General features: G+C 53.3%; 1 protein-coding gene across 5 annotated transcripts in view; it reads left to right on the top strand.

Moving 5' to 3' along the window:
* Window positions 1–23,607, top strand: part of SH3PXD2A (SH3 and PX domains 2A) — a 229,114-nt gene that overhangs the window by 95,695 nt on the left and 109,812 nt on the right. For all 5 annotated transcript variants that reach the window (XM_032423478.1, XM_032423479.1, XM_032423477.1 and 2 more), the window contains one exon: window positions 20,763–20,839. In XM_032423478.1, coding sequence (XP_032279369.1) covers window positions 20,763–20,839 — 77 coding nt within the window. The remainder of the gene's footprint in view (window positions 1–20,762; window positions 20,840–23,607) is intronic.

Below are 23,607 nucleotides of genomic sequence, written 5' to 3'. Positions count from 1 at the left end.
CAGCGCAGCGAGCCGGGCAGACAGGAGCTAAGGAGCGGAGAAGCTCCAAGGCGTGTCTCCTGCCGCACAGCTGCCCAGGAAGGAGAGGGCTCCACAAGCAGGCGTAAGCTGTGTGGCTCGGGCCCAGGCGCACGGCCTCCAGGGTTGGTGTCCTCATCTGTCTAATGGGTTAATGACGGTTTGGGATGACGTTCCAAGCAGTTGTTGCAGAGCACGCGCGGTGTGGGCCGAGAAGGAAGCCGGGCTGGGGCCTCACCTCTGCCCCTCCTCCAGGCGGCCAGTGGGCTGCCCTCTGCCTGCCCTCCCGCCCTCTGCCCATTCAGCTCTGCCCGCCGCCTCTCCACGCCCGTGGCACTTCTTGCTGCTTCTTGCCTGGGCTACCTGGGAGCTGTAAGGAGCTGGTTGCTGAGGAGTTGACGGCCCACCCAGGGGGCTGATCTGGGCTGAGAGGTGGGGAGGGGCCTGAGCAGCCCTGGCCCGGTCGCCATGATAACACAGCGGGCCGACGGCTTTGCAGGCTCTCCCGCAGCTGCCAGTTCTCACTGGGAATAAGGGGCCGTGCAGGGGAGGCAGCCACTCCAAGGCCCCTTTGACTTTCATAAGGAAATGTGGATCAGGTCCCTTGGCCATTCCCCTGTGTCACCCCCACATTTCAAGACCAGGGAGAGGGTCAGGTCACTTCATTACAACTTGTCTTCCTTGTCCAGAGGTAATTCTAGAAGGGAATCAAACTTCTAAATACCCACCCCAAACCCTCAGCCCTGAAGGGAGTGTCACCTCCCACCAGAGGCCTCTGATCTAAGCAGAAATGTGTATCTTTTCATGGTCTAGTCAGTCCGTTTCATTTCACCTGCAGGAAAATGTGCCCAGACCCGGGCATCCAGATGCTGGGTTCAGGCGTAGCTCTTGCTAATCGCTGAGGCACAAAATTGAATTAGGTTAAACCAGAGCGATCAGGGATCGCCCTGCATGTTGGCAGAGTGACCAGACACCCGTGATTTCAGGTCACTGTGACATTCCTGGTCTCTCCCCCTGAAAACAAATCTTTTCCTTAGCTGATGCCTAAATGTTCTTTCACAAGGGTTAGATCCTTTCAAGCCATGCTTCGAAGGGACTGCTGGGTCCCAGGAGCGGCACCGTCACTAAATACACATTCAAGTGTGGATGACTGACAGGCCAGTGCCCTGATCCCAGGTGTGACAGGAGAGAGCAGGAGGGACGCTGAGGCAGGAGAAGGAAGAAGGTTCTGGACCTCTGGGGCACGTGAGAAGCCTGGTTGATGAGGCTGTGCGAGCTTTCGGCGTGGCTGCCGGGCCACGCGGAGGGGTGAGGATTTGTCCTGTGTACAGTGAGAAGCATCTGAAAGGTTTTAGGCTGAGGGGCCATGGGATTGGATTTCTGTTTTGAAAGGCTCCCTGAGCCGATGTGTCAGGGGCTGGAAGGGCCCCCAGGAAGCAAACGTGGAGTGGGAGGCCCGGGCAGAGAGGGGCGAGGCATGGTGAGAGATGAGGGTGGCTTGGCCGCAGCTGGACGATGGCATGGAGAGGAGCTGGTCTGAGACCTGTTTTGGAGGAACAGCTGAGAGGACTTGCTGAAGGATGAAGGTGAGGGAGAGGTGGAGAATGAGGATGCCCATGGTTCTGCTGGGGGCAAGCCCGGCTGAGACAGCCGACCCAGCGTTTCCCAGCTCCAGCCCCAAACCCCCACCTTGGACTTCACCCCAGGGAGTGAAAGGGAATGATGTCCTCCCTCCTCCCTGAGATAGCTGAAGCCTTCGGCACAGTGAAAGATGCTTTGTGGCGGGGAGTGCCTGCCACCAGCCTCCCTCCCCAGGAGCCTCCAGGCACTAGACACTCTGGTTTCTGGGTCTTGGACTCAGTGGGGGGATGAGGGGGGTCAGCGGGTGGTGGTGGAGGAGGGAGAACACTGAGGTCCATTGACAGGGAGCTCAGCGCCGCCCCCCTTCTTCAGAGGTGAGGGGCACTGGTGGCAGATCTCCACAGTGTCCCTGGCCTGACCCTTCCACTCTTTGCCAAGGTCACCCCAACTGGACCCAGGCCCAGGGATGGAGCCCCAAGCCGGAGCTCTTCCCTGGCAGGAACTGAGCTGGCCCTTGGAGACTCCCCAGGCCCTTATGAACTGATGCACCATTCATCCAGAGGCTGCCTGGCTTCGAGCAGCACAGTCCCCCTGGGCCCTGCAAACACCTCCTCTCCTCCACCTCCACAGTTCCAAGGCCTCATGTCCAGTGAGGGGCCCCCAGAAGCCAGGCCACCTGGCCTCCAGACCACAGTGGGCCTGAGGGACTGGCATGGCCTGAAGATGGAGTCTGTTCCCCTGAATGCACCTTTAGAAGGCAGGAGAGGAAGTGCGTGCAGTGAGGAGGGCTTGCCCAGCAGCACTAGCTCTTCTCTACCGTCCTGGGGGCAGGGGCTGAGGGAGAGGGGCTGCGCTTCTGCTCCTCCCCGGGCCAGAGCAGAAGGGCCCAATTTCACCTTAGCGAGAATGCAGCGGGGCCGATCCCCAAGGAAGCCGTGTGACTGCACAGCTCTGCCAGCCTTCAAGGCGCCCGGTGGTGCCGACAGACCTGAACCCGGCTTTGGGCTCAAACAGATCTGGAGTCACACCGGGGATTTCTACTTGGCACTAGTTGTCTGAACTTGAAACGGTGCTTTTTTCATGGCGGAGGCAGGTAGGCATTGCCTTTCAGCCCTGGGGGCCTTAGAGCCAGAGCAACCTGAGTCGGATCCCTGCTCAGCCTCCCAGTAGCTGCCTGACCCTCGCCAGCCTCACTCAGCATCTCCGCCCCTCCTCCTAATCCTCCTCTGTGTAAGTCTCCCCGGGCTGCCCAGAGATCCAGTGAAATGTTATCTGTTAAGCACACAGCAAGCACTTAATACGTGCTGGTGATTTGGTGACTGTTGGTATGGGGCTCGAGGCAGAAGGGGGAGCTCTCTCTCTGGGAGCCTTTCCAGGAGTGAGGTCTTGCATGCGGTCTTGCACGTTTCAAGGTCTGCTGCTCAAAATTTGGTTCACAGATGAGTCGCACGAACATCATCTGAGAGCCTGCTAGAAATGCAGGGTCTTGGCCCCACCCCGGACCCCCTAAATCACAGCCTGCAGTTTACTTACATGCACAGGAAAGTTTGAGAAGCACCGTTTGAAGGTCCAGGGAGGCCCTTCCGTAGGCTGTCTGACTCTGTCTTCAGGACTTCCTTGGTGTTGGGTCATGTTCAGTCCATCCATGTAATATAAACCACTGAACCTGCCTTGCTGAATCAGTTTCTGACCCACGCTTCACGCAGGTAACTTGGTAAGAGCTGGCTCATTGGCCTCACATCCCTACGCAGACCTGAGTTGCCCACCTGTTTCTGGCACCCTGTGGGGGGGGGGGCATAAGTCACAGCACAGCCTCTGTCGCCCCCCCCCCCCCCCCCCCCCACAACACCCACACACACCAGCCTAACCAGGAGGATGCTCGGGCCCCAGCCACACTCCCTTATCAGCTGTAAGCCAGGACATTCTTTCTTTCTCCCTGTTCTTCCAAGATGGGGTGAAGTTTGGGGCCAAGGAGATTGCAAAGGTTTTTATTTCAGAAGTCTCTCTGAATTGGAGGTGGGAGAGGCCGGCCTGTGAATATTCTGTGGTTTTGAAGACAGCATAGCACGAGTATGTCTGAAGTCTGTGTGTCCAGTTGCATTGCACAGTTAGGAGGGGGACAGGCTTGGGTCTCTTTTAAGGAGTCTCTGGCAAAAGGGTTAAGACCAAAAAAAAAACAAAAACAAAAAAGCCCTCGATTTTTAAAAAGGAGCATCTTTTGCTCTTCTGTATAAAACAACTATTGCAAACCTAAGCTTCAAAATAAGGGAGCCAAGAGAGGAGGGTTGAGATGAGCCAGTGACTGGTAACTTGGTCCCTTCTCTGCTTGGCACAGTGTTTACTCTTAGCTGCTTCTTCCTGATCTCAAAGATGAATTTACACCTTTAATAGTTGGTAATCGGTGAAGATGGCTTAAGTAAGGCCTATGGGGTCGGCAGAGCTGTTCTCTCTTACTAGCAAGTGGCCCTATAGCCAACTTTTTGCGGATTTGGCTATAGGGGAAAAGTTGCCAACAGCTTCCAGGGAAACCGTGTGAGGCTTGGAACTTTTAACAGATTGAACAATTGTAAAGGAAAGACTCCTCCCTAAGCATTATAGCTATCATTTAAGTACATACTCTTGCCAGTACTGTGCAAAGGGTCTCGTGTGCTTAGATCGCCTCATTTGCTGACAGTAGCCCCACTTTACAAATGACTTGCCCAGGGCCACTCAGCTAGTAAGCAGCAGAGGGGTACATGACTTGCCCAGGGCCACTCAGCTAGTAAGTGGCAGAGCTGGGATTCAAACCCAAGTCCTTCTACTTCTAAGCCCAGGCTCTTGAACACTGTTCTCTGTGCCCTGGCTGTGCTTGCTGCAGAGTAAGACTGACCAAAGATGGACTGCCTGGAGATTAACAGGTGAGGGTTGGTGTATGAAATGGTGGGTGGTGTACCAGAGCGTTTGCATTTATTTAAACTTCGTTTCAAGTTTTGTATGTTTTTTAAATTATATCAGTTAGAGGTTTATCAATGTTGTCCTTTTTTGGATACTTAATAAAGTATCACATTCTTACAGTTAAGGGCTTGTCTAGTTAACACTATTTTATGTTACCTTTCACTTCACCTACCCAAGGTGAGCCAGCCACCTAGTGGCCAATGCTGGAATTGCAGGTATAGTGGCCAGAAGGGAGTAATTGACTTCCAGAAGGCAGGCTTTGTAAACACACACCTATAAAGTGACCATGTAGCGACAGTCATCACAATTGCCTAAACCAAAGCTCAACAAGGGACTAAAAAAGAGGAATAAAGAAATCCAACTCTACCTTTGATTTTCTACGTGGCCCTAAAACCAGAAAGTTTTCATTTGGGACACCAAAGAGAACCTTAGGAAACATCACATGGTTTTACTTGTTCATTCCTAAAACTCGGTGTGAGAGGAATTCTGAGCCTGCTCTGCTGTCCCCAGTTTCTTTCACTGTGCCTGACAGTTCTTCCTCCAACACCTGTGCATTGTAGGAGAATTCAGTGTATTCATTCAGATGCCTCATTCAGGACCTCAGATGAGAAGAGGTCCTAGCTCTCTCTGAGGCTGAGTTGCCGCATCTGGGAAATACTAGGATTGGACTTGATACTGACTAGGTTTCCTCATAGTCCCAGTATTTTGTGTTCTAATAGCTTTTAAGACCAAAGGAATAAATGCCTAATGATGAAATATCATACCAAAGGTAAAACATTTTGGGGAAACAGAGGTCTTGTAGGCCCACCTCAAATCCCACTGCATTGGCTGTCTCTGTATAAGGCCAGCTTTGTGCCCTTCCCCCCACCCCCCATTTCCTTTGGAAAGTGCAGAAAGCCCCCTTGTCTTGAATGCTTCCCTGCAAAGGGCTCCTGCTGAAAGACTGCACACACAGCCAAGACTTTGACCTTCACCTTTGCCCCTGACTTACTTGGTGAGAAAGAGTTTTTATCCTCATCTCTCTAGGTTTTGGGGGGTTGGGGGGAATCTAGCTAGGGTTAGCAAGAATTCAATGAAAATATAAATAGGAACGTGGTCTATAAATAACACTGCCCCCAAAATATCTGGAGGCATGAATACCGGCAGGCAGCAGACGGTCACAAATCATGACGGCCTGGACAGTGAGTGAGCCTTGTTCATTTGCTTTGGGATCTCTCAGGATACTTTAGATTTGCCAATGGGGCCCTAGAGAAACCCTCTGTCTTTCTGGGCTCTAGAAATGCCTTCCTTGTTTGCTGCCCTCACACCCATCTTCTGCCAGACCTGCTTTGTGAACACATACAGTGGGGCAAAGTAATGCAGCCTGGAATCAGACCTACCTTTTAGTCTCAGCACTGGGTGACTTGGGGAAATTCAGAAGATATCTCTGGGCTTCACCTTTTCCTCTGGGGTCATGGGGATTTAAAAACTGGAGTTTTGACTTTTTTTTTTTTTAAGAGAAAGAGAGCGAGAGAGGTGTGGGCAGGGGCAGAGGGAGAGGGAGAGAGAGAATCTTAAGCAGGCTCCACGCCCAGCATGGAGCCCAGTGTGGGGCTCGATCTCACGCCCCTGAGATCATGACCTGAGCCAAAATCAAGAGTCAGATGCTTAACCAAATGAGCCACGCAGGCGCCCTAAAAACTGGAGTTTTATAGAACAGGAACCATGCCTTATTTCATCTTAGTTAAGAGGGTGGAGTCTAGTGCCAGATCGCCTGGCTTCCAATCCCTGTTTTGCCCCCTACTAGCTGTTTGACCTTGGGAAAGTGACTTAACCTCTGTGTACTTCAGTTTCCTTGTAAAATGGGAAGAATAATGGCATCTACTTTGTGCAGCTGTTGTAAGGACTAAGTGAGTTAATATTTTCAAAGGGTTTAAACTAGTGTCTGACACATAGTGAACATATATAAATGTTTATTAAATAAAGAAACAAATCCATAGATTCCCTGTGCCTGGAGTATTACCTGGGACATAGCAGCTGCTCACAAATGTGTCCAGTGAAAGACTGAATGGGTAAGGGTAATGTAATAAGATTGTTCTTATTGAGTTCTTTCTAAGCCCAGAATGCTATAAAATGAAAGTGGGGTTTTTATTCTTACCTACTGGGGAGACAGGAGCTCAGTATACTCCCTCTTTGTCCTCATCCATCGTTTCTGCCTTATACACACTGAATTTTGTTTGCCCGGGAGGAATGCCTGGCGCTGATGCATCTTGGTGGGTAGAAAGCATGCTCATTCTGATGCAGTTTTCTGCAGCAACACCAGCCTCTCTACCTAGCCTCATCCCCCATATCCTTTTTAGCATTACATCCACATTTTGCTTAGTGCCAACAAAGTTCTTTGCAAGCCAAGCTAGCTGTTACATAGACAAGTAATTGTGTAGCATTTTGCTAGGTGTGCACTGTAAATATAAATAAGAGAAAAAAAACAGAAAGCTCACTCCTCTCAGAAAGCAACCTGAAATGGACAAAGGAGGAAATAAGTATAAAGAGCACTGAGCCAGGAGTCCAGTGCTGATTCTAAGCCCAGGCCTGCCTCGGCTTAGGTGTGTGGCAAGGATCATCCCAGCAGCTCTCTGAGCCTCTTCAGATCTGTAAGGGGAGTTAGATTAATTCAGTACTTCTCAGTTTCAGAAGTGCATGGGAATCATGAGAGGGGCTTTATGAAAAATGCAGGTTCTCACCCTGCCCCCACCATTCCCTTACATTCTAACTCAGGGGTCGGGGTAAATCCCAGGAATCTGCGTTTGTAACCAACACCCCAACTATCTGTGATTAAGGTAATCCAGGGGCTTTCTCAGGAGCATTGCGGGGGGGGAGGTCGGTTACCTAGTGCTATGTAACAAATTACCCCCCAAATTTATCAGCTTAAAACAACAGCGGACATTTATTATCTCACTGTTTCTGTAGGCCAGGAATTCAAGAGCAGCTTAACTGCACGGTTTTGATTCAGGATCTCTTGTGATGTCACAGTCCAAACGTTGGCACAAGGCGTAACTGGGGACTTGCTGGGCAAGATGGCTCGCTCACGTGGCTGGCAGACTGGTGCTGGCAACTGGCAGGAGGCCTCGGGTCCTCGCCATGCGGACCCTTCCATAAGGTGCTTGAGTGTCCGTACGCCGTGGTGGCCGGCTTCCTGCAACGTGAATGATCTCAGAGCAAGACGAGAAGGGGGCTGCGGTATCTCTTAGCACCTAATCTTAGAAGTCACCCTGTCATTTCCCCAGTGTCCTGCTGCTCCACGGCTCAGCCCCGTACGGGCTGGGAGGGGACTGTGTGAGGCGAGGGACCCATCACCAGGGGCCACCTCGGAGGCCGACTACCACAGGCTCCTTTGAAATGGTGCCGATGGTGTCAGTCTTGTTGTGGGGTTAGGATTGGGGTAGAAGTTAGAGGGAGGAAAGACAGCTGAGTTGGGGGCCCTGGGGAACGTAACCTGTAGGTGCAAAAGCTGCAAAATCCACCCCAGAACCAGGCTGCCAGCCCCAGTGCCCTGCCAAGCCCCGGCCTGGCCGCTAACTTGCTGTGTGAAGTTGGGTGAGCCATGGCCGTCTCTGAGCTCAGTCTTGACCTCAGAGAGAGAGGGGGCTAGACATGATGACCTCCAGGATCTCCTGGTTTTAACCCTAGGATCCATGTGGACTGCAGTGGGCGTCGACACTGGTGAGAACACAGGCTTGAGCTCGTGCCGGGTCCGTGCCCGGCCAGTGACCAGGCCCAGGTGTGTCCCCCATCCTCTGACCCTCAGGGCTAAGACTGGAGGGAGAAGTACTTCAGAAGGGGCTGATGGTGCCCGGGTCCGCCCCCGCCCGGTAAAAACCGTGGTCCTTGGCCTTGACGGTTCAGGAACTCAGGGTGTTTCTGAAATAATACAACTAGAATGGCTCTGCGTTGCTCTGTGTGGTCTGTGTGATCAAACCCTGTCACCCATTCGGCATCTTCTAGTACCACTCGTTACACCCCGTAACCTCCCAACACATTCATTTCCTTTAGCTGGGTTCTAGTATCTCTGGACCTTTGCTCAGGCACTTCTCTCCTTCTGGAACATTCTCTCCGCTTCCCTTGTTCTGGCTCATTCCTTCCACTTTGCAGGCCTGTCCTCCCTCCTGTGTGTCCTGCTGTAAGGGGTCACTGCAGCACAGGGCTCCCGCAGACGGCGTGCCCCGCGAGGCCTGGGCCGCATCTGTGCTGTGTGCTGTCACCGCGCAGCCCCCGTTTCAGCGCCTGCATTTGGGAAGGCTGGGTTACTAGTGAGTGAGTGAGTGGCGCTCGCTGACCATGCTCATGGGGGTGGGCTGAGATGTAGCTCTGGGGAAGGCAGGCCAACCGTACACACAGAAAAAAGGTACCGGAGAAAAGAAGGAATAGAGCAAAACCATTAAGGGCCTAGGCACTTGCAGGCGGCCTAGAGAAAGGCCACGACACATTAAATTCCAGCCCGGCCACTGACTAGCTTTGTGATCTTGGGCAGGTCACTCAGGTCACTTTTCCAACATTCAGTTTCCCCAGCCATAAAATGGGAATGACAGTGGAACCCGGTACCTAGATCATAGGTTGTGATGAAGATCGAATAAAAGAATAAATATAAAATACACAGCACGGTGCTTGGCACGCACCAAGTACTCGGTGATGTTACCTATTACTTGTATTATCCTCACCACCCTTGGAGGAGCAGGGGGGAACCCACGGAAAGTGTTGCTGGGAGGTTGCTAAAGAGGGTTGACTGTCTGGGCTCGGTTCTGCCAACAGAGCCAAAGCTCTAGAAAAGCAGGCTTTGGGGGACTGTGTCCACCCAGAGAGAACCAGGCAAACTTCCCTCTGGCTCACATGGCCAGGCCTGTGGTTGTGGGGCCGCTTTCCAATGGGCCTCTACATCCTGGGGATTTTCCTCTGCTTCAGACCATCAGAAGTCAACGGTGTCTTTCAGCATCACCCTTGGAACCAGGATGGCCCCTGCTTGCCCACAGCCTCCTCAGCTGGCTGGGCCTTTTCTGTTGTGTCTCTGTGCCCCGGAGGCCCTGTATCCCTGGCCTGCCCCCTCCCCCCCCCACTGGCCCCCCGCTGTGGGCCAGGCCGCAAGGAGAGGCTGCCGGAAAGTTCTGCCCAGCGTCCCACCGTCCCCTTTCCTGAGGGCAGCCTCCTCTGGGAGGGAGGAGCTGAGGCTGCAGGGGCTGAATGGGGCCTTTTATACTGCGGCTCTCACAGGGAGGGTGTGAGCCGCTGCCCACCACGCCCGCCACACCCACATCCACACGGTGGGGGACAGCCTGGCCCTGATGCTGGGCTCCAAGTTAACCACACTCTCTGGCCCTGCTCTGTCTGGGTCCTGCAGGGCAAGCCAGCAGCCCCCAGCACATGCAGAGTGAGCTACATTTACTGGTCCCCTTGGGTGTGTGTGTGTAAATGAGAGACACAGTCTAGAGTGAGAGGGTGTCAACACACTCACACTTACCCATTCGGTAAACATCAACTGGGGGCCACTGTGCACCAGTCCTTGTGCTGGGTCCTGAGGATACAATAGCAAACGAGACATCATACAAAGAGGTAAGAGTATTACAAGTCACAGTGAATTCTGGGAAGGAGACAGTGGAGGGCTGGGAGAGAGGTGGAGAGGCCCCCCCTCACTGGGATGGCCTGCTGAGGCCTCCCCGTGCGGTGATCTGAAGTATGGAAGGCGTTATGTGCCAAGAGCTGGGGGGGACTGTGTCCCGGGAGAGGGGAGAGCATGCACACAGACCCTGAGTGGCAGGTTTGTGACCCTCACCGAGCCCAGCATGGCTGGCAGGCTGAGACCAGAGGGCAGAGGGAGGGGTGAGTCAGACCCTGCCAGGCCTCTCAGGCCACTGAAAGGAGTTCCGATTTTGCTCTCAGTGCCCTGGGAAGGCACTGAAAAGTTTAAGCAAAGGTTTCATTTTAAGAATGTTATTTGGGCTACTGGGTAGAAAATGGACTGGGAGTCAGAGAGAAAAGGTCACCGCACAACTCGTGGGCTATTTGCCACACACGGAGTGAGGGGGCCTGTCCCTTCTCCATGACAACAGGCACTTGGTGTCAGACGGCTCCCGCGCGCCCAGCCGTGTGCCTCCAGTCCCCGTCTGAGCTCTGTAATCCCACCCGGCATCGGAGAAGGCGGACACCCAGGCCGGTTAATGCACCCAGGACACCGGGATTGAAAGGCTGGGGGCCTCTCAACTCTGCAACCCACCCTCTGATCCTGTGCTGGCAGCTGAATGGCGCTAGATTTTGATTTTTTTTTTTTTTTTTAATTTTTTTAAACCTTCCCACTGGACCAAGAATGGAAAGGTGAAATCTGGAAGGTGAAATCAGACTAGCGTGACCATGGCCGAGAAGGTCAGTGGCCTCAGCCTTTGCCACCGGGCCCCCCATTAATGTAGGTATTACACGGGTTTACCAAGCACCTCCCCAGGCTGTGCTCAGCCCCGTCCAAGCTGAGCTCTGAATGAGACCACAGCCTGTGCCTTAAGGAACCCCAGTGGCACCCAAGTGGCGTTTGTCCTCAGCTGGCCACTTCAAGTACTGTTGTATTGAATCCCAAAGCCTCTCCCTTCCCTGGGGCTCAGGAGCACGTGGGAGGTCAATCACAATGCCCTGTCTACCTCCCGGGGTTCGGCTGGGCCAGCCTACGTGCCCTGCCAACCCATGGTGCTGCCGTAGCCAGCATCCCGCCTTGATCTGCTATTTATTGGGAATCCCGAGATGCCGGCTACCTTGTAGGGGATTCATAAGACCCAAGCTGCTATTGTCTGGTAGCGTGTAATCCACAGTAAGATCGTATAGCTAATGAAGTATCTCTGGTCTGTATCAGGGCTAAAGACCAAGGCTGGGCATTCTGTGAAACAAGACAGAACAAGCTGACAAATTCAGGGGTTTTGTTTCTGTGAACACAGCTCTTCCCAAAGCTAACACTGTAGGTAAGCATCTACCCCCTGTTTACCACAATTAATAAAAGTGTTCACATTTCATAGAAAAGGGACTACATTCCAAGGATCCAGACTCACTGAACTTAAATTTGCTGCAACTTGAATCAAATCATAAAGCGTGTATTTTTAAATAAGCCTGGAGAAAACAAAAGTAGATACCACTGAAACAATAAACGTGTTAGTGGCCCTTCTCTGCAACGTATATCACCCACTCCAGAGTTCTAACATTGATACCAGGACAGAAGTGCTAACAAACCCACCTAAAATCTGCTCTGGCGCGATCAGGGTCTTCTGGGTTCACGCGACTCTCTTTCTTGGCCTGGGCGCTGGTTACCTAGGGTGGGTTCTGTTTGTGAAATTCATTGAGCTATACATATGCATGTGCACTTTTCTGTATGTATATTATACTTCAAAAAAAAGGTTTTTTTTAAAAAAGAAAGGAAAAAATTGTTCTGATCACAGATGGCTCTACAAGACTGCTCAAAAAGACTTCAATTCCGTTTGATTCAGTAAAGATGAATTAAAACCTCTGCTATGCCTGCCAGGCCTAGGTGCTTTCTTTCTAGCAGACACCCAGAAATCCCACCTGGCCCCACTGAGGGCGGGGGAATGAAAGGCTGTGTTCCCTTAAGCCTGGCTCTGCCCTGGGGATGGGACCCTCCAAACCAGAATCTGGAAGATCATTTACCTCCCCTGGAAGTGATGGGTCTTACTGTAAGCATGCTGTGGCTGCAAGAGAGTCAAGGTTGCCATCTCTGGAAACCCCGGTGGATTTTTGCGAGTCTGTTTCCCCGAGTGTGTGGGAGAGGGGGCGGAGAGGGCCGCGTGGGAGGCTCACCTGCTGAGTCACCCTGGCGCCCCCAGGTGGGCGGGTGGAGTAATGGCTGCCTCTCGGCTGTGTTCTGCTCTCTGCTCTTGGAACTGGGCAGACGGAAGAGCGTCCCAGAGGAGAGCAGTGGGAGCTGCGTGGGACACAGTGTTTTCAGGGGGCGGGGGTTTGAATCAGGAAAGGTGGCTGCAGGCTGAAGGGAGCTAGTGTTTGGCCTTGAGTGGGGAAGATAGGTGATGGAGGGTGCTGGGGAAACACTATGGTGCTCAGATCCCACTGGCCGGTGAGGAGGTGGGCGGGGCCAGGTTGTACCCCCACCCCCACGCTACCCCACCTACTTGACCTGGAATTGTCAGCTCTTAAGAGATCCCATTTGCTCAACGTTTATTATGGGCTGGGCTCCGTGTTCAACGATTTTGTACACGGGTTCATTGACGCCTCACAGTAATCCTTTGAGTTAGGCATTAGGAGGCCCATTTTGCAGTTTGAGGAAACTGAGATTCAAATAGGCAGTGACTTGTTCCACATCACACAACAGTAAATGGCAGGGCCAGATGTACTAGTCAGGAATCTATAGGTGACAAGGAGTAGACCCATCTCAGTCTGGTTTTAGAAAAATCGGGGAAATTTATTGGCTCACATAACTGAAAACTTCACGGGTAATGATTTCAGGCATGGCTGGATGCAGGTGACCAAATCGTGTGTCTCTCTAGTTCTTAGCTTTGCTTTGTTCTCTGGCCACTCGGACAGGCTTTCCCAGATGGTGACAGAGATTTGCAAAGATCCTTCCTAGCAACTTGGGTCTACAGTGTCTGAGTTAGCAGCCCCTGGAGAAAGAGTACTTCTCTTTCTGGTGGTTCCGGCAAAAGTCCCGGGCTAATTCTCCTCGGACCGACTTGGGTCGCATGCCCCAGGCTGGACCATACTGATTGGTAACGCCAGGAGTTTGGGGTGAGGGGAGCCCTACTGAAATCAGACAGACTGAGAAGGAAGGAGGGATTGTCCCTCACAAAGCTCGGGGCACTGCACTAGAGATGCTGGTGGGCAACCCCACAGATGCCTGCCCTGCTAGACTCGGAGCCAGAGCCGTGGGGGTGGGAGCTAATTATTCCTTTTCCTGCCCACGGGCAGTGCTTGTGTCTGTATCACCGTCTCAGTCTGGCCGGGCTGCTATAACAAAAACCACAGACTGGGTGGCTGATAAACAACGGAAATTTATTCCCGACAGCTCTGGAAGCTGGAAGTCCGAGATCAGGATGCCAGCGTGGTCGGGTGAGGGTTCTCTTTCTGGTTGCAGATTTCTCACTGTATCCTCACAGGATGGAGGCCTGAGGGAGCTCTGTGGGGTGTCTTTTATAACAACACCAATCCCATTTGTGAGGGCTCCGCCTCCCATCTCCCCTCACCCCCCCAAGGCTCCACCCCAATACCATCACAGTGAGCATTAGGATCTCAACATGAATTTTGAGGGGCTCAGACATTCAGACCATAGCACACGCTATGAGCTTACATGCATGTCATTTTTTTCAGGGGTGGGGAGGTTCCTCTCGTGACCTTTGCATCTTCTCTCCCCAAGTTGGTTTGGCAAAGAAGAGGCTGTCTTGGGTGCCACATCAGTCAGCAGAGCCAGAGAGGCCCCCCCCCCAATACTTACTTGCTCTCCGACCCACACAGCTTGTCTGTTCCCTGTTGGGCTCCAGAGACCCTTGACACACTCTCTCCAGACAATCCTCTGACCCTCCTGAGGGCATCAGGCAACACCCACATTCATGGCACCCGGCTCCGTGCCAGGGATTGCCAGGGACAAAGGGAGTTATAGAAAGTCATCCCTGCCCTCAGGGTGACTGCAGTCCGGGGATACAAGACTGTCACGTGTCAGGCCAGCTCTGCGGATGCTCCCATGACCCCGTGTAGTGGGTTGAATAGGTAGCCCCCCAGAATATATGTCCACATCTGAATCCCCAAACCTGTGAATATGACCTCATGGAAAAAGGGTCTTTGCAGATGTAATTACATTAAGGATCCAGAGATGAGATCATCCTGAATTGAGGGTGGGCATGAACCCAAAGACAGGTGTCGTTATGGGAGAAAGGCAGAGGGAGATTGAGACACAGACGGAGGCAGGAGGCCATGTGAAGACAGAGGCAGAGACCAGAGTGATGCTGCCACATGCCGAGGAACACTCAGAGCCACCAAAGCTGCAAGAGTCGGGGATGGATTGTCCTCTAACGCCTCCAGAGGGAGCGTAGCCTTGCCCATGCTTTCAGACTTCTGGCCTCAGAACAGGGGAGAATAAATTCCTGTTATTTTAAGCCACCAACCTTATGGTATTTTGTTATAGCCGCCCTGGGAGGCTAATGCACCGCCTTCCCTTTTTGTCCTCAGATCCAATTAGATGGGTAGGAGTGTCGCTCGTGGAGAACGAGGTCTCTCTGCCATGTGGTCTGGGGCCTCCGGGCCCTGCTGTGGCCTCCCCTGTTTCTTAGGCCAGTCCCCTGTGACGCTCCAGGCTCTCTGGGCTGCACGGAAGGGAGAGGGTTGGGAGCATCTGTGCCCTGGGAGACCGGGGTGGCCTATGTACCAGGGGGCCCTGAGATGGTGGCTCCCTGATAAATTTTCTGGGACAGCAGGAGATGGGAGGTGAGAGTGAGGTGACTGCCAGAGGGTCCTGGAGGCTGGCAAAGGAGGGCAAGGCAGGCAGTCAAGGAAGGCTTCATGGAGGAGGCCTTGGGATGGGGAAGGGGGCCCAAGGTGCTTCAGAGAAAACCAAACTCCTTTCTGTGGCTTGCATGACTGCTACATGGCTTCTTTTCTGTCTTTCAGCTTCCGTGTGTGGTTGCGTTTGGCTGAGCACTCTTGCCCTAGAGCTCCCTCTCCTCCTCAAAGTCTCCACCAAACTTCCCTGACCACTAGCTGAATTCTCCCCGCTGCCCCAGGCATGCCCCTTCCCATTACCCTGCTTTATTCTCTTTTAGCGGTAGGGGGAGACACATTTGTAACCAAACTACTTACTAGATAGGAAAATTGTGTACTGTATCCCTTCTCTGCTTATCCCCTCCCCAGTTCAAATGTAAACTCCTTGAGAGCAGGGTCCCCATCTGTCTTGTTCTCTGTGGTGTTCTTAGCACCTGGAGCTTCAAGACAGTGATGGATGGATGGATGGATGGCATTCCAGATGGCAGAGAAAGCAGGGGAGACGAGGTTATGGGAGGAAGTATACATGCCCATGTGCACACTGCGAACTTGGAGAAGAGAGGCTGCCAAGAATAGATCAGCTTGGAGGGACCAAAAGAGGCCCCGAGGCGAGTCCTTTCGTACTAGCCAGTGCCCTGGCTAATGAAACAATTCATTCTCTAGAAGCCAATGCCAATTACTAAGACCCATCAGGTACCGCTGAGATGCCTCATTGGTATCCTGGGCGGGAGGAAGCAATACATCTGCCCCCCAAGCATGGGGACCTTCCTGAGTCAAGGCCCCATCTGTGTGTCCTGGCTCAGAGTGGACACTCCTGGTGAGAAGCTCAGGCCACACTGGGGACTGGGGCAGAGATTGACCTCTGCCAGGCAATGCCCACCAACCTGTGGCTGATACCTGCCCCACCAGAGCAGGGTGGGGAACAGGAAGGACAGGGAGATGTGCTGTTTCAGGAAGCTCTTTCTTTCCAGAGCCCACCAGACACTGGGGTCCCCTCTCCTTCCCACTTTGTTGGTCCATTCCACCGGTCCGCTTGTATCGGATAGGCAGAGACCTCAAGATTGTTTGTACGTGGTACGCCATGGCGTATCCCACCATCCACGGTTACTGCTTACACAGTTCTCAGTCAGCCCCCAAAGCAGCTGTTCCCCAGACCACAGCGTAGCCCCTTGCAGGGTGGAGATGTTGATAATGCTCCCATTACACACAGAATAAAATCCTAAGTTCTCACGATGGCTCTCAAGGCCTTACTTGATCGGACCCCAAAGAACTCTGGATTCATTGCCTTCTCTCTCCCCCTTGCTATGTGAGCTCCAAGATCCCAGGTTGAAATCTCCATTCAGCCACTTAATAGCTGTGTTACTTTGGACAAGTCCTTTCTGAGCTACCATCTCCTGTGCAAAGTAGGGATAATAAAAGTACTTGCTTCGGGGCGCCTGGGTGGCTCAGGTGGTTGAGCATCTGCCTTTGTCATGATCTTGGGGTCCTGGGATCAAGCCCCGCGTTGGGCTCCCTGCTCAGTGGGGAGCCTGCTTCTCCCTCTCCCTGCTGCTCCCCCTGCTTGTGTGCTCTCTCGCTCTCTGTCAAGTAAATTAAAAAAAAAAAAAAAAGTGTTTGCTTCAACGTCGTGAGGTTAAGCAAGAGAATCCACTGGAAAGCTCTAAGAATGTGCCTGGCCCATAGTGAGCACTTGGCTACTATTTCTGCTTGTCTCGCTCCTCCTCTGTCCCTCTCAGTCCCACCACCCCCACTGTGCACATCTTAGGGCCTTTGGAGGGAGAGCGGTGGAGCCCCAGGCCTTCCACCTCCAGATGAGACTGCAGAGGCCACAGTGGAGGAGGAACCCGCTTCAGGGTCACACAGCCAGCCTGTGGCCCAGGCAGGACTTGAACCCAGGACTCCTGCTGAGGCCCCCTGCTCCTTCTGCTTGTCCTCCCTTCTCACCCCAGCCCAGAGCGGCAGCAAGCAGGACCTACACTTATGTGCTTGGACCCCATCAGGCTCAACAGCGTTCTCCAGTTTAAGGAATGAGTTACATCCTGAGGTCTGTTTCATGGCCCGTGTGTAATCTTCCTTATGATGCTTTATCATATTTCTGGGGCAGCATCTGCGTGGCTTTGAAGACTCTGGCAGGAGCTATGAACAGGCTGAATTACATTTACAAGAGGCCTTTAATGCCCTGTGGTCTTGGCTTCTATAATGGGGATTTTCCTCCTCCTCCTCTTTTTCTCTCTCCCTTTTAATCCAGTTCCCGGTGTGGCTTTCCCAGTGTGGTTTGGATTCCTAACAGAGAAGTCAAGACCGAAGAATCCCTTCCAGATCTTCCCTCCCTCTTTCCCCTTCCTACCCTCTGCGGCCTGTGCCAAAGCCCCAAGAAAAGAAAACGTTGCTCCTGTCAGGATTTCAGTGGGAAGGAGAGAAGCCCTGTTGGGGTTCCAAAAAATCAGCCGGGAAATGGCTGCTATGGAAATTCTCCTCTGCCTTTGCCCCTGAGCAACAGACCCATGAGCTTTGTGTGTGTGTTGGGTGGGGGGGTGGAAGGTGTCCGGCGCAGAGGCAGGGCAGCCTCACTTGCAGGGGGTGGGCGCGAGGGGCAAGGTAGGGGTGCCGTACCAGTGTGGGCGGGGAGCCCATGCACTGTCTCCCCACCTCTCCCACCACCATCCCTCCCTTCTCCCAGCCTTCTGCACCTTAGGGAGGCTTTCATTGTCCTTTAACTATTAGTTTTCTGCTGGTTCTGCCTGCAGTGGGATCAGGTCTTTTGTGATCTATGTACCTATCCCCACATCTCGGGGACACCAAACTCAGAGGAGGGGTCAGCCTTGAGATCGGGGCATTGGAGAGGGAGGCAGTTTGTCTCCCATGTGCCTCCTTTCCTTTCCGTCGCTCGCCAGGATGGGAAGGGACAGGAGTGCTATTTTTGGAGAATGGATAGGTCATGTTTCCTCTCCTTTCAGGAGGAGCGCAGGGTAGAGCCAGGTCTGCGGGCCTGGGTCCCCGCTGTGGTCTCCCCTTCACTTTCCTCCGCTGCTCAGACGAGTCCTTCAGGTGGCCGCGTGGCCACGGGCATCCCTGGGCCGGGGGAACCTCCAGCTCCCGAGGAAGGAGGCTCAGGCAGAGGGCTCAGAAAGCCCACCCAGGGCTGCCTGGCATCTGGTCCGGCCCGAGAGCAGGTCTCCTGCAGCTGCCCGTGTGGTGCCCACGCCGTCCCCAGGGCTGTGTGCATACGCCCCCGCGGCATGCGGGGAGTAAGGCGACAGGCAACCAGAAAAGGGGTAGGAGGCAAGGAGGCCAGGAATACCAAATCTGTGACATCTTCCCCCAAGGAAAAGAGGCCGTCTCCCGTGTCTTGATAAATCGTGTTTTATCTCCTTTCAAAAGGAACACACATGGCAGAGCCGATTTATCTTGATGACGTTGTCCAGTCTGCATAGGATCGTGCCTCTGCTGGGGAGATGGCCCATGTGCCGGGCTTCAGAGAGGAAGGCAGGGGAGAAAGCTGGAGGGACAGTCCAGGAGAGGAAAGTGAATGGGCCAGCGGGTACCTGGGGGGCACCTTCTGCTGTGTGCAAAGCCTTGTGCTGAGTGGAGTGTGGTACCAAGGGGAAGAAGGAGCTGGTCGCACCCAATGTGGGGGGGCGTGAGACACAGGGCTGGTGACCGGGAGCTCAGGCGAAAGCAGCTTCCTTCAGTGCCCCCCACCCCTGGGCCCCTACCCTTCACCTCTATCTCCAAAGGCTGCTCATGGGAACAGCCGGGGGCTTTGTTCTAGCCTCACAAACCTACTCGGCTGAAGTGCCAGAGATGGGATGCTCTCAGATGGTCCCAAGAGGGGAGCTGGTGATAAATGCTCCTCGCTCGCCCTCAGTCAGGATACCTCTGAGGTATAGTCCGTTTTACTATCCCCTGGAGTTCCGCAGCGGACCTGAGCTGTGGCTCCCCGTGGGGATTAGCTGGCTGGGTACCACTTCCTTCCCTTTCCTGTCTTCCTTTCCACGCCCCCCTGGTATCTTCCAGGAACGGCTCCCAAATAAACCACTGATGCGCCTCATCTCTGGGTCTGCTTCTGGGAAACAGCCTAAACCACGACAACGCTCAGTACCTCCCTAGGGCCTCGATAGAAGAAGCTCACGTGAATTGATATACAAGCTACATATTTGTTCACATGCAATGGCAATTATCTTAATTAGAACTCCTTTGATGCAAGTGATAAAAATCCATCTCCAACTAGTTGCAATAAAAAATAATTTTTTTGCTTTATACATGTGACAGGTACCAAGTAGACCTTGGGTTCAGAACAGCTATGTCCTCCAGCTGCTCAAATGATGTCAAAGGAATCTGCCCTTTGTCATCTCTTTACTCTGCTTTTCAACCGTTCAGGAAGCATTTATTGAGCACCTACTTTGTTCCAGGCACCGCTCCTTTCTCTCAGGAGGTTTCCTTCTCAGGCAGTAATAAAGATGGCTACGAGAAGCTCCAGGCTTTCATCCTTCCAGCTCAGCGACTGTGGGAGAGAAAGGGCTCTAGCAGAAGTCTCAGGGCTGACCCTCCTTGGGGCAGATCGGGTCCCCTGCCCATCTCTGAGCCAATCACTGTGACTCTGGTTGGCGGGGCTGGGTCACATGCCTACCCTTGTTGCCAGGGAGTGTGGTTGGCCCCTTTGAACCACAGGGACTGGGAATGGAGGAGAGAGGCTCTCCAGAGGGAAATTGGGCAGACAGGGACAACAGATGCCTATTACACCTCTAGGACCAGCACTTCGCCACTTGTTGAGCCATGTGGGTTCTAAGATGTGCCACACAGGCCCCTGATGGAAGGAGGCTGTCAAATACCTGTAACATACAGCAGAATGGGGCACATGCCTTAGGAATGGACAAAGTGTGTGGATGTTCTGGAAAGAGGGAGATTACTCCCAGCTTGGCCAATCAAGGTAGGCCTTCTAAAAAGGGGGCATTGACCTAGACATTGATGGCCACGGGGCACAGTGTTAGGACTTGAGAGTCAGACCAAGGAGTTCAAATTCTAAGTTGAACCGGTGGAAAAGGACCATGCATTGATCTAGTTGTTAAAATGGAATTGGGCTAGCTCAGAAGAGCCTGCTGGGAAGGTTTGAGGGGCTGGCGTTTCCTGTAAGCCCCGCCCACACCTGCGGAGGGGTGTACCAGCCCATCCGCACCATGGCCTGAACTGCTAGAGGCTGTGTGTACAGAGAGGCTGGAGAAAAGTCAGGCTGGGGCCGCCGTGCTCCCTTGGCGTTGGCCCGCACCCGCCCTGGAAATAGCCACCCACCTAAACTAAGACTAGGAATTCCTGCCTGGCTGGCAGGAATGAATGCCGATTTCTCAAGGAGGGAAGGGCCTGAGAACAAAACACAGCGTGTGGGTTGGGCCGTCCTTTGTATTTATTCGTGAGGTCACTTGGGAGCCACGCCCACGTCAGGCCATCGATCCTGCCATTAGACCCAGACAAGGTGATTTGGCCAAGATGGCAGCCTCGGAGGCTGCTCCCGTGCCCCAGAGGTCCTGGGCCCTCAGCCTCGGGCGCCTCCTGCCCCCTGGGAGAGGTGACTGCTCCTCTCTTGTTTTCTTGACAAGGGGCAGAGGTGGTGGCACTTGGTGGCCAGCTAAAACGCTGAGAAGCCGAGGGAGAGGGGAATGGGAGGGCAGGAGGCCCGCGTCCCATGGCAGCTTTCCCCAGAATCACCCGGCTCACAAGCGTCTCTCTTCCAGGCAAAATCCTCTTCCGGAGAAGCCACATCCGGGATGTAGCTGTGAAGAGGCTGAAGCCCATCGACGAGTACTGCCGGGTAAGGCTGTGTCTGGAGGTGGGGGGCGGCGGGGGCGGTCCATCTGCCAGAGAGTCTGTGCATCTGTGAAGGAGGGCCGTCTGTCCCAAACCTCCTGCTGTGGTCTAGCAGGTGCGGCCTGACGCCCAGAAAGGCCAGGGCAGTGTCTGAGTGTCCCTCGGGGAGGGGTCACTCGTGACTGGGCCACCCTCTGGGGCACAAGGGCCTTGGGATCACAGCTGAGACTTGACTTCTTTCGGGACATGCCCATGTTTACAAAACACTATTTTAAATCACTTCCAGCGGCTTGGGAGCTCGGGTCTCCCGCCGACCGGATGTTCTGTATGTGACATTTTCCTGGACACAGGAGAGCTGTTGCTTTGAATTACTTTTGGGACCAGAATTGTTGGAATCAGTTCTGAGTTCAATAGCACCTGAAACCTCTGAAATGCCTATTTGTTTATTCACGGAAGTCCTGATGGTTACGGATGTTTATGTACACATTTTTAGCCGTGCAAGTGCTCACACTTACACTCACACACACACAGAGGCGCGTGTGCCACAGGAGCATGAAAACAGCCAATGCCAAAGAAGAGATGGGAGAGTGTCAGCAATGTCATGAGGAAGAGCCCATTTGTCTTTACAGTTTGACTAGAGCCCGGGACCCCCGCAGTGAAGATGACAGGCTCCCACTTCAGTGGCCTTGGCACCTGGCCTCCGGATGGCTAGGCTACCTGGGTTCAAAACCCTCACTAGCTCTGTGAACTTGGGCAAGCCACTTAACTTCCCAGAGCCTCAGTTTCCACATCTGTGTCATAGGGAGGAGAAGAGTAGCTCCCCACAGAAGGCCGTCATGGGGAGGAGAGGAACTGACTGACCCAGGCCAGGCACCAGCAAGCGTCCGGCACAGAGGACGTATTCAGTCGACGCCAGCTCTTGATTATTATTACTACAAGGCGTAAACAATTTAATGTTCCCACTGGCTTTCATGGAGATACGATTTCTTAGTTAAATGAAACCCGCTGTGGAGTCTGACTCAAGAATCCTGAGGAGAGGCAAGTGTGGGATTGTCTTTGGTTGCAAGTGCTGGTATTAGGGTGGGAAGAGCTGGGATCGAATCCCACTGCCCCCCACCCCCACTAGCTCTGTGACTCTGGGCAAGCTAGTCTACCTCTCTGAGCCCCAGTTTCCTTCATCTATAAAACAGGGTAAAGACGGCTCCCTTGTCCCTACGCAGAGTTGTGACTGCAGGGTCTCTTTATGTGCTAATACTTTATGATTCAGAAACACTATGTTGGGCAATAAAAATGTTTAAATAAGAAGCAAGTTGCTAAATGTATTAACTGGTGCTCCCAAGCCAATAGGAAGACGAGCGCTCCCATAGAGTCTGCATTAACCCAAGTTTCAATTTTGTAGCTATGCTGATTATACTTGGTCACATTTTCTGCCTTAACCTAAAAAGAATTCCCCATGATAAATCCCTTAACGCGAGAAACTCCTCTTCTTCAGATCAATATTCATTTTTCTCTTTATTTTTTTTTCTTTTTTTTCTTTTTTTTTTAAAGATTTTATTTATTTATTTGAGAGAGAGAATGAGAGAGAGAAAACATGAGAGGGGGGAGGGTCAGAGGGAGAAGCAGACTCCCTGCCGAGCAGGGAGCCCGATGCGGGACTCGATCCAGGGACTCCAGGATCATGACCTGAGCCGAAGGCAGTCGCTTAACCAACTGAGCCACCCAGGCGCCCCATTTTTCTCTTTAAAGTGCATTTGCCATTTCCAGTTCAATTGACGGCTGCCGCCTGAGCTCTTACTTCTCTTTATTCCTTTCCCAAGAAGTTAAATAAATGGGCACAGCCCATGGAGGAGGGGGCGAAGGGGGGGAGGCTTCTCCCAGCTGGGGATTTATGGCTCACATCAGCCTCGGAGGCTGGTGGAGCCCGAGGCATCTGCAGTCGGTGTGTCCTGGGCCATCCGGAGGAGGAAACCGATAACATCTTATCTCCGGGGATCAGGCTTTGAACAGGACTCCTGAATCAGGATGAGATTCAGGGGGGCTGTGGGGCCCCAGTGGTGCTGCTGCTGGTGGCCGGGGGCGCCATTTAAGTGGGGTCTGCAAGAGGCGGGGCCTCCTAACCTGATTAGCCCAGACAAGAGCTGCTCAGAGCCAGGCAACAAGGAGCAGCGTCAGGGGTTCGGCAAGCAGCCCGCCATCTCCGAGGCCTCTAATTTACTCTGGGAATGGCAGGGGGGCAGGTCAGTGCAGAAGTGACCTTTCATTCTGCTGAACTAGAAAGCTGGGATCTGTGCTCTGATAGTCAGAGACCTTGAAATGACCTTGGAATGGCCATTAGGGATAAGCCAGAAACAGTCCTTAGCCACTGCCCTCCCCCCCACACCCCCGGCATTGCACATCACAGTTCTGCCTCCTGATGGTCCAATCTATGGCCACTAGGGATCCAAGTTTCGCTCAGCATCACTGGCCCCCTCTGTGAATTCCATGATCAGTGCCATGTACGGTCTACTTCATGGCCAGCCCTTCCTTTGTCCATGTCTGTCCTTGGACACACTGCTGAGAACCTCTGGGGTTTTTATTTCCAATACCCTGAGTATGCAGCTCTGCTTGGCTGGCCAACGTCTTCCTTGGACTGCTAGACAACGTGGACTCCCAGGCCGGGATTTGCTGGGGATTCAAATGCACCCAAGATTGTGAAGCTGGCTCTGCACGCAGAGCGACCAGCTCCTCTGCCAGGACTCAGACGTGGAAAGTCTGACCGTGCGGTAGACCTCC

This window comes from Phoca vitulina, unplaced genomic scaffold (genome assembly GCF_004348235.1).
Source record: "Phoca vitulina isolate PV1807 unplaced genomic scaffold, GSC_HSeal_1.0 scaffold28, whole genome shotgun sequence".
In the NCBI taxonomy this organism is placed as follows: Eukaryota; Metazoa; Chordata; class Mammalia; order Carnivora; family Phocidae; genus Phoca; species Phoca vitulina.
The sequence above is the reverse complement of the archived record's forward strand: the minus strand, read 5'-3'. Positions and strand labels throughout refer to the sequence as shown.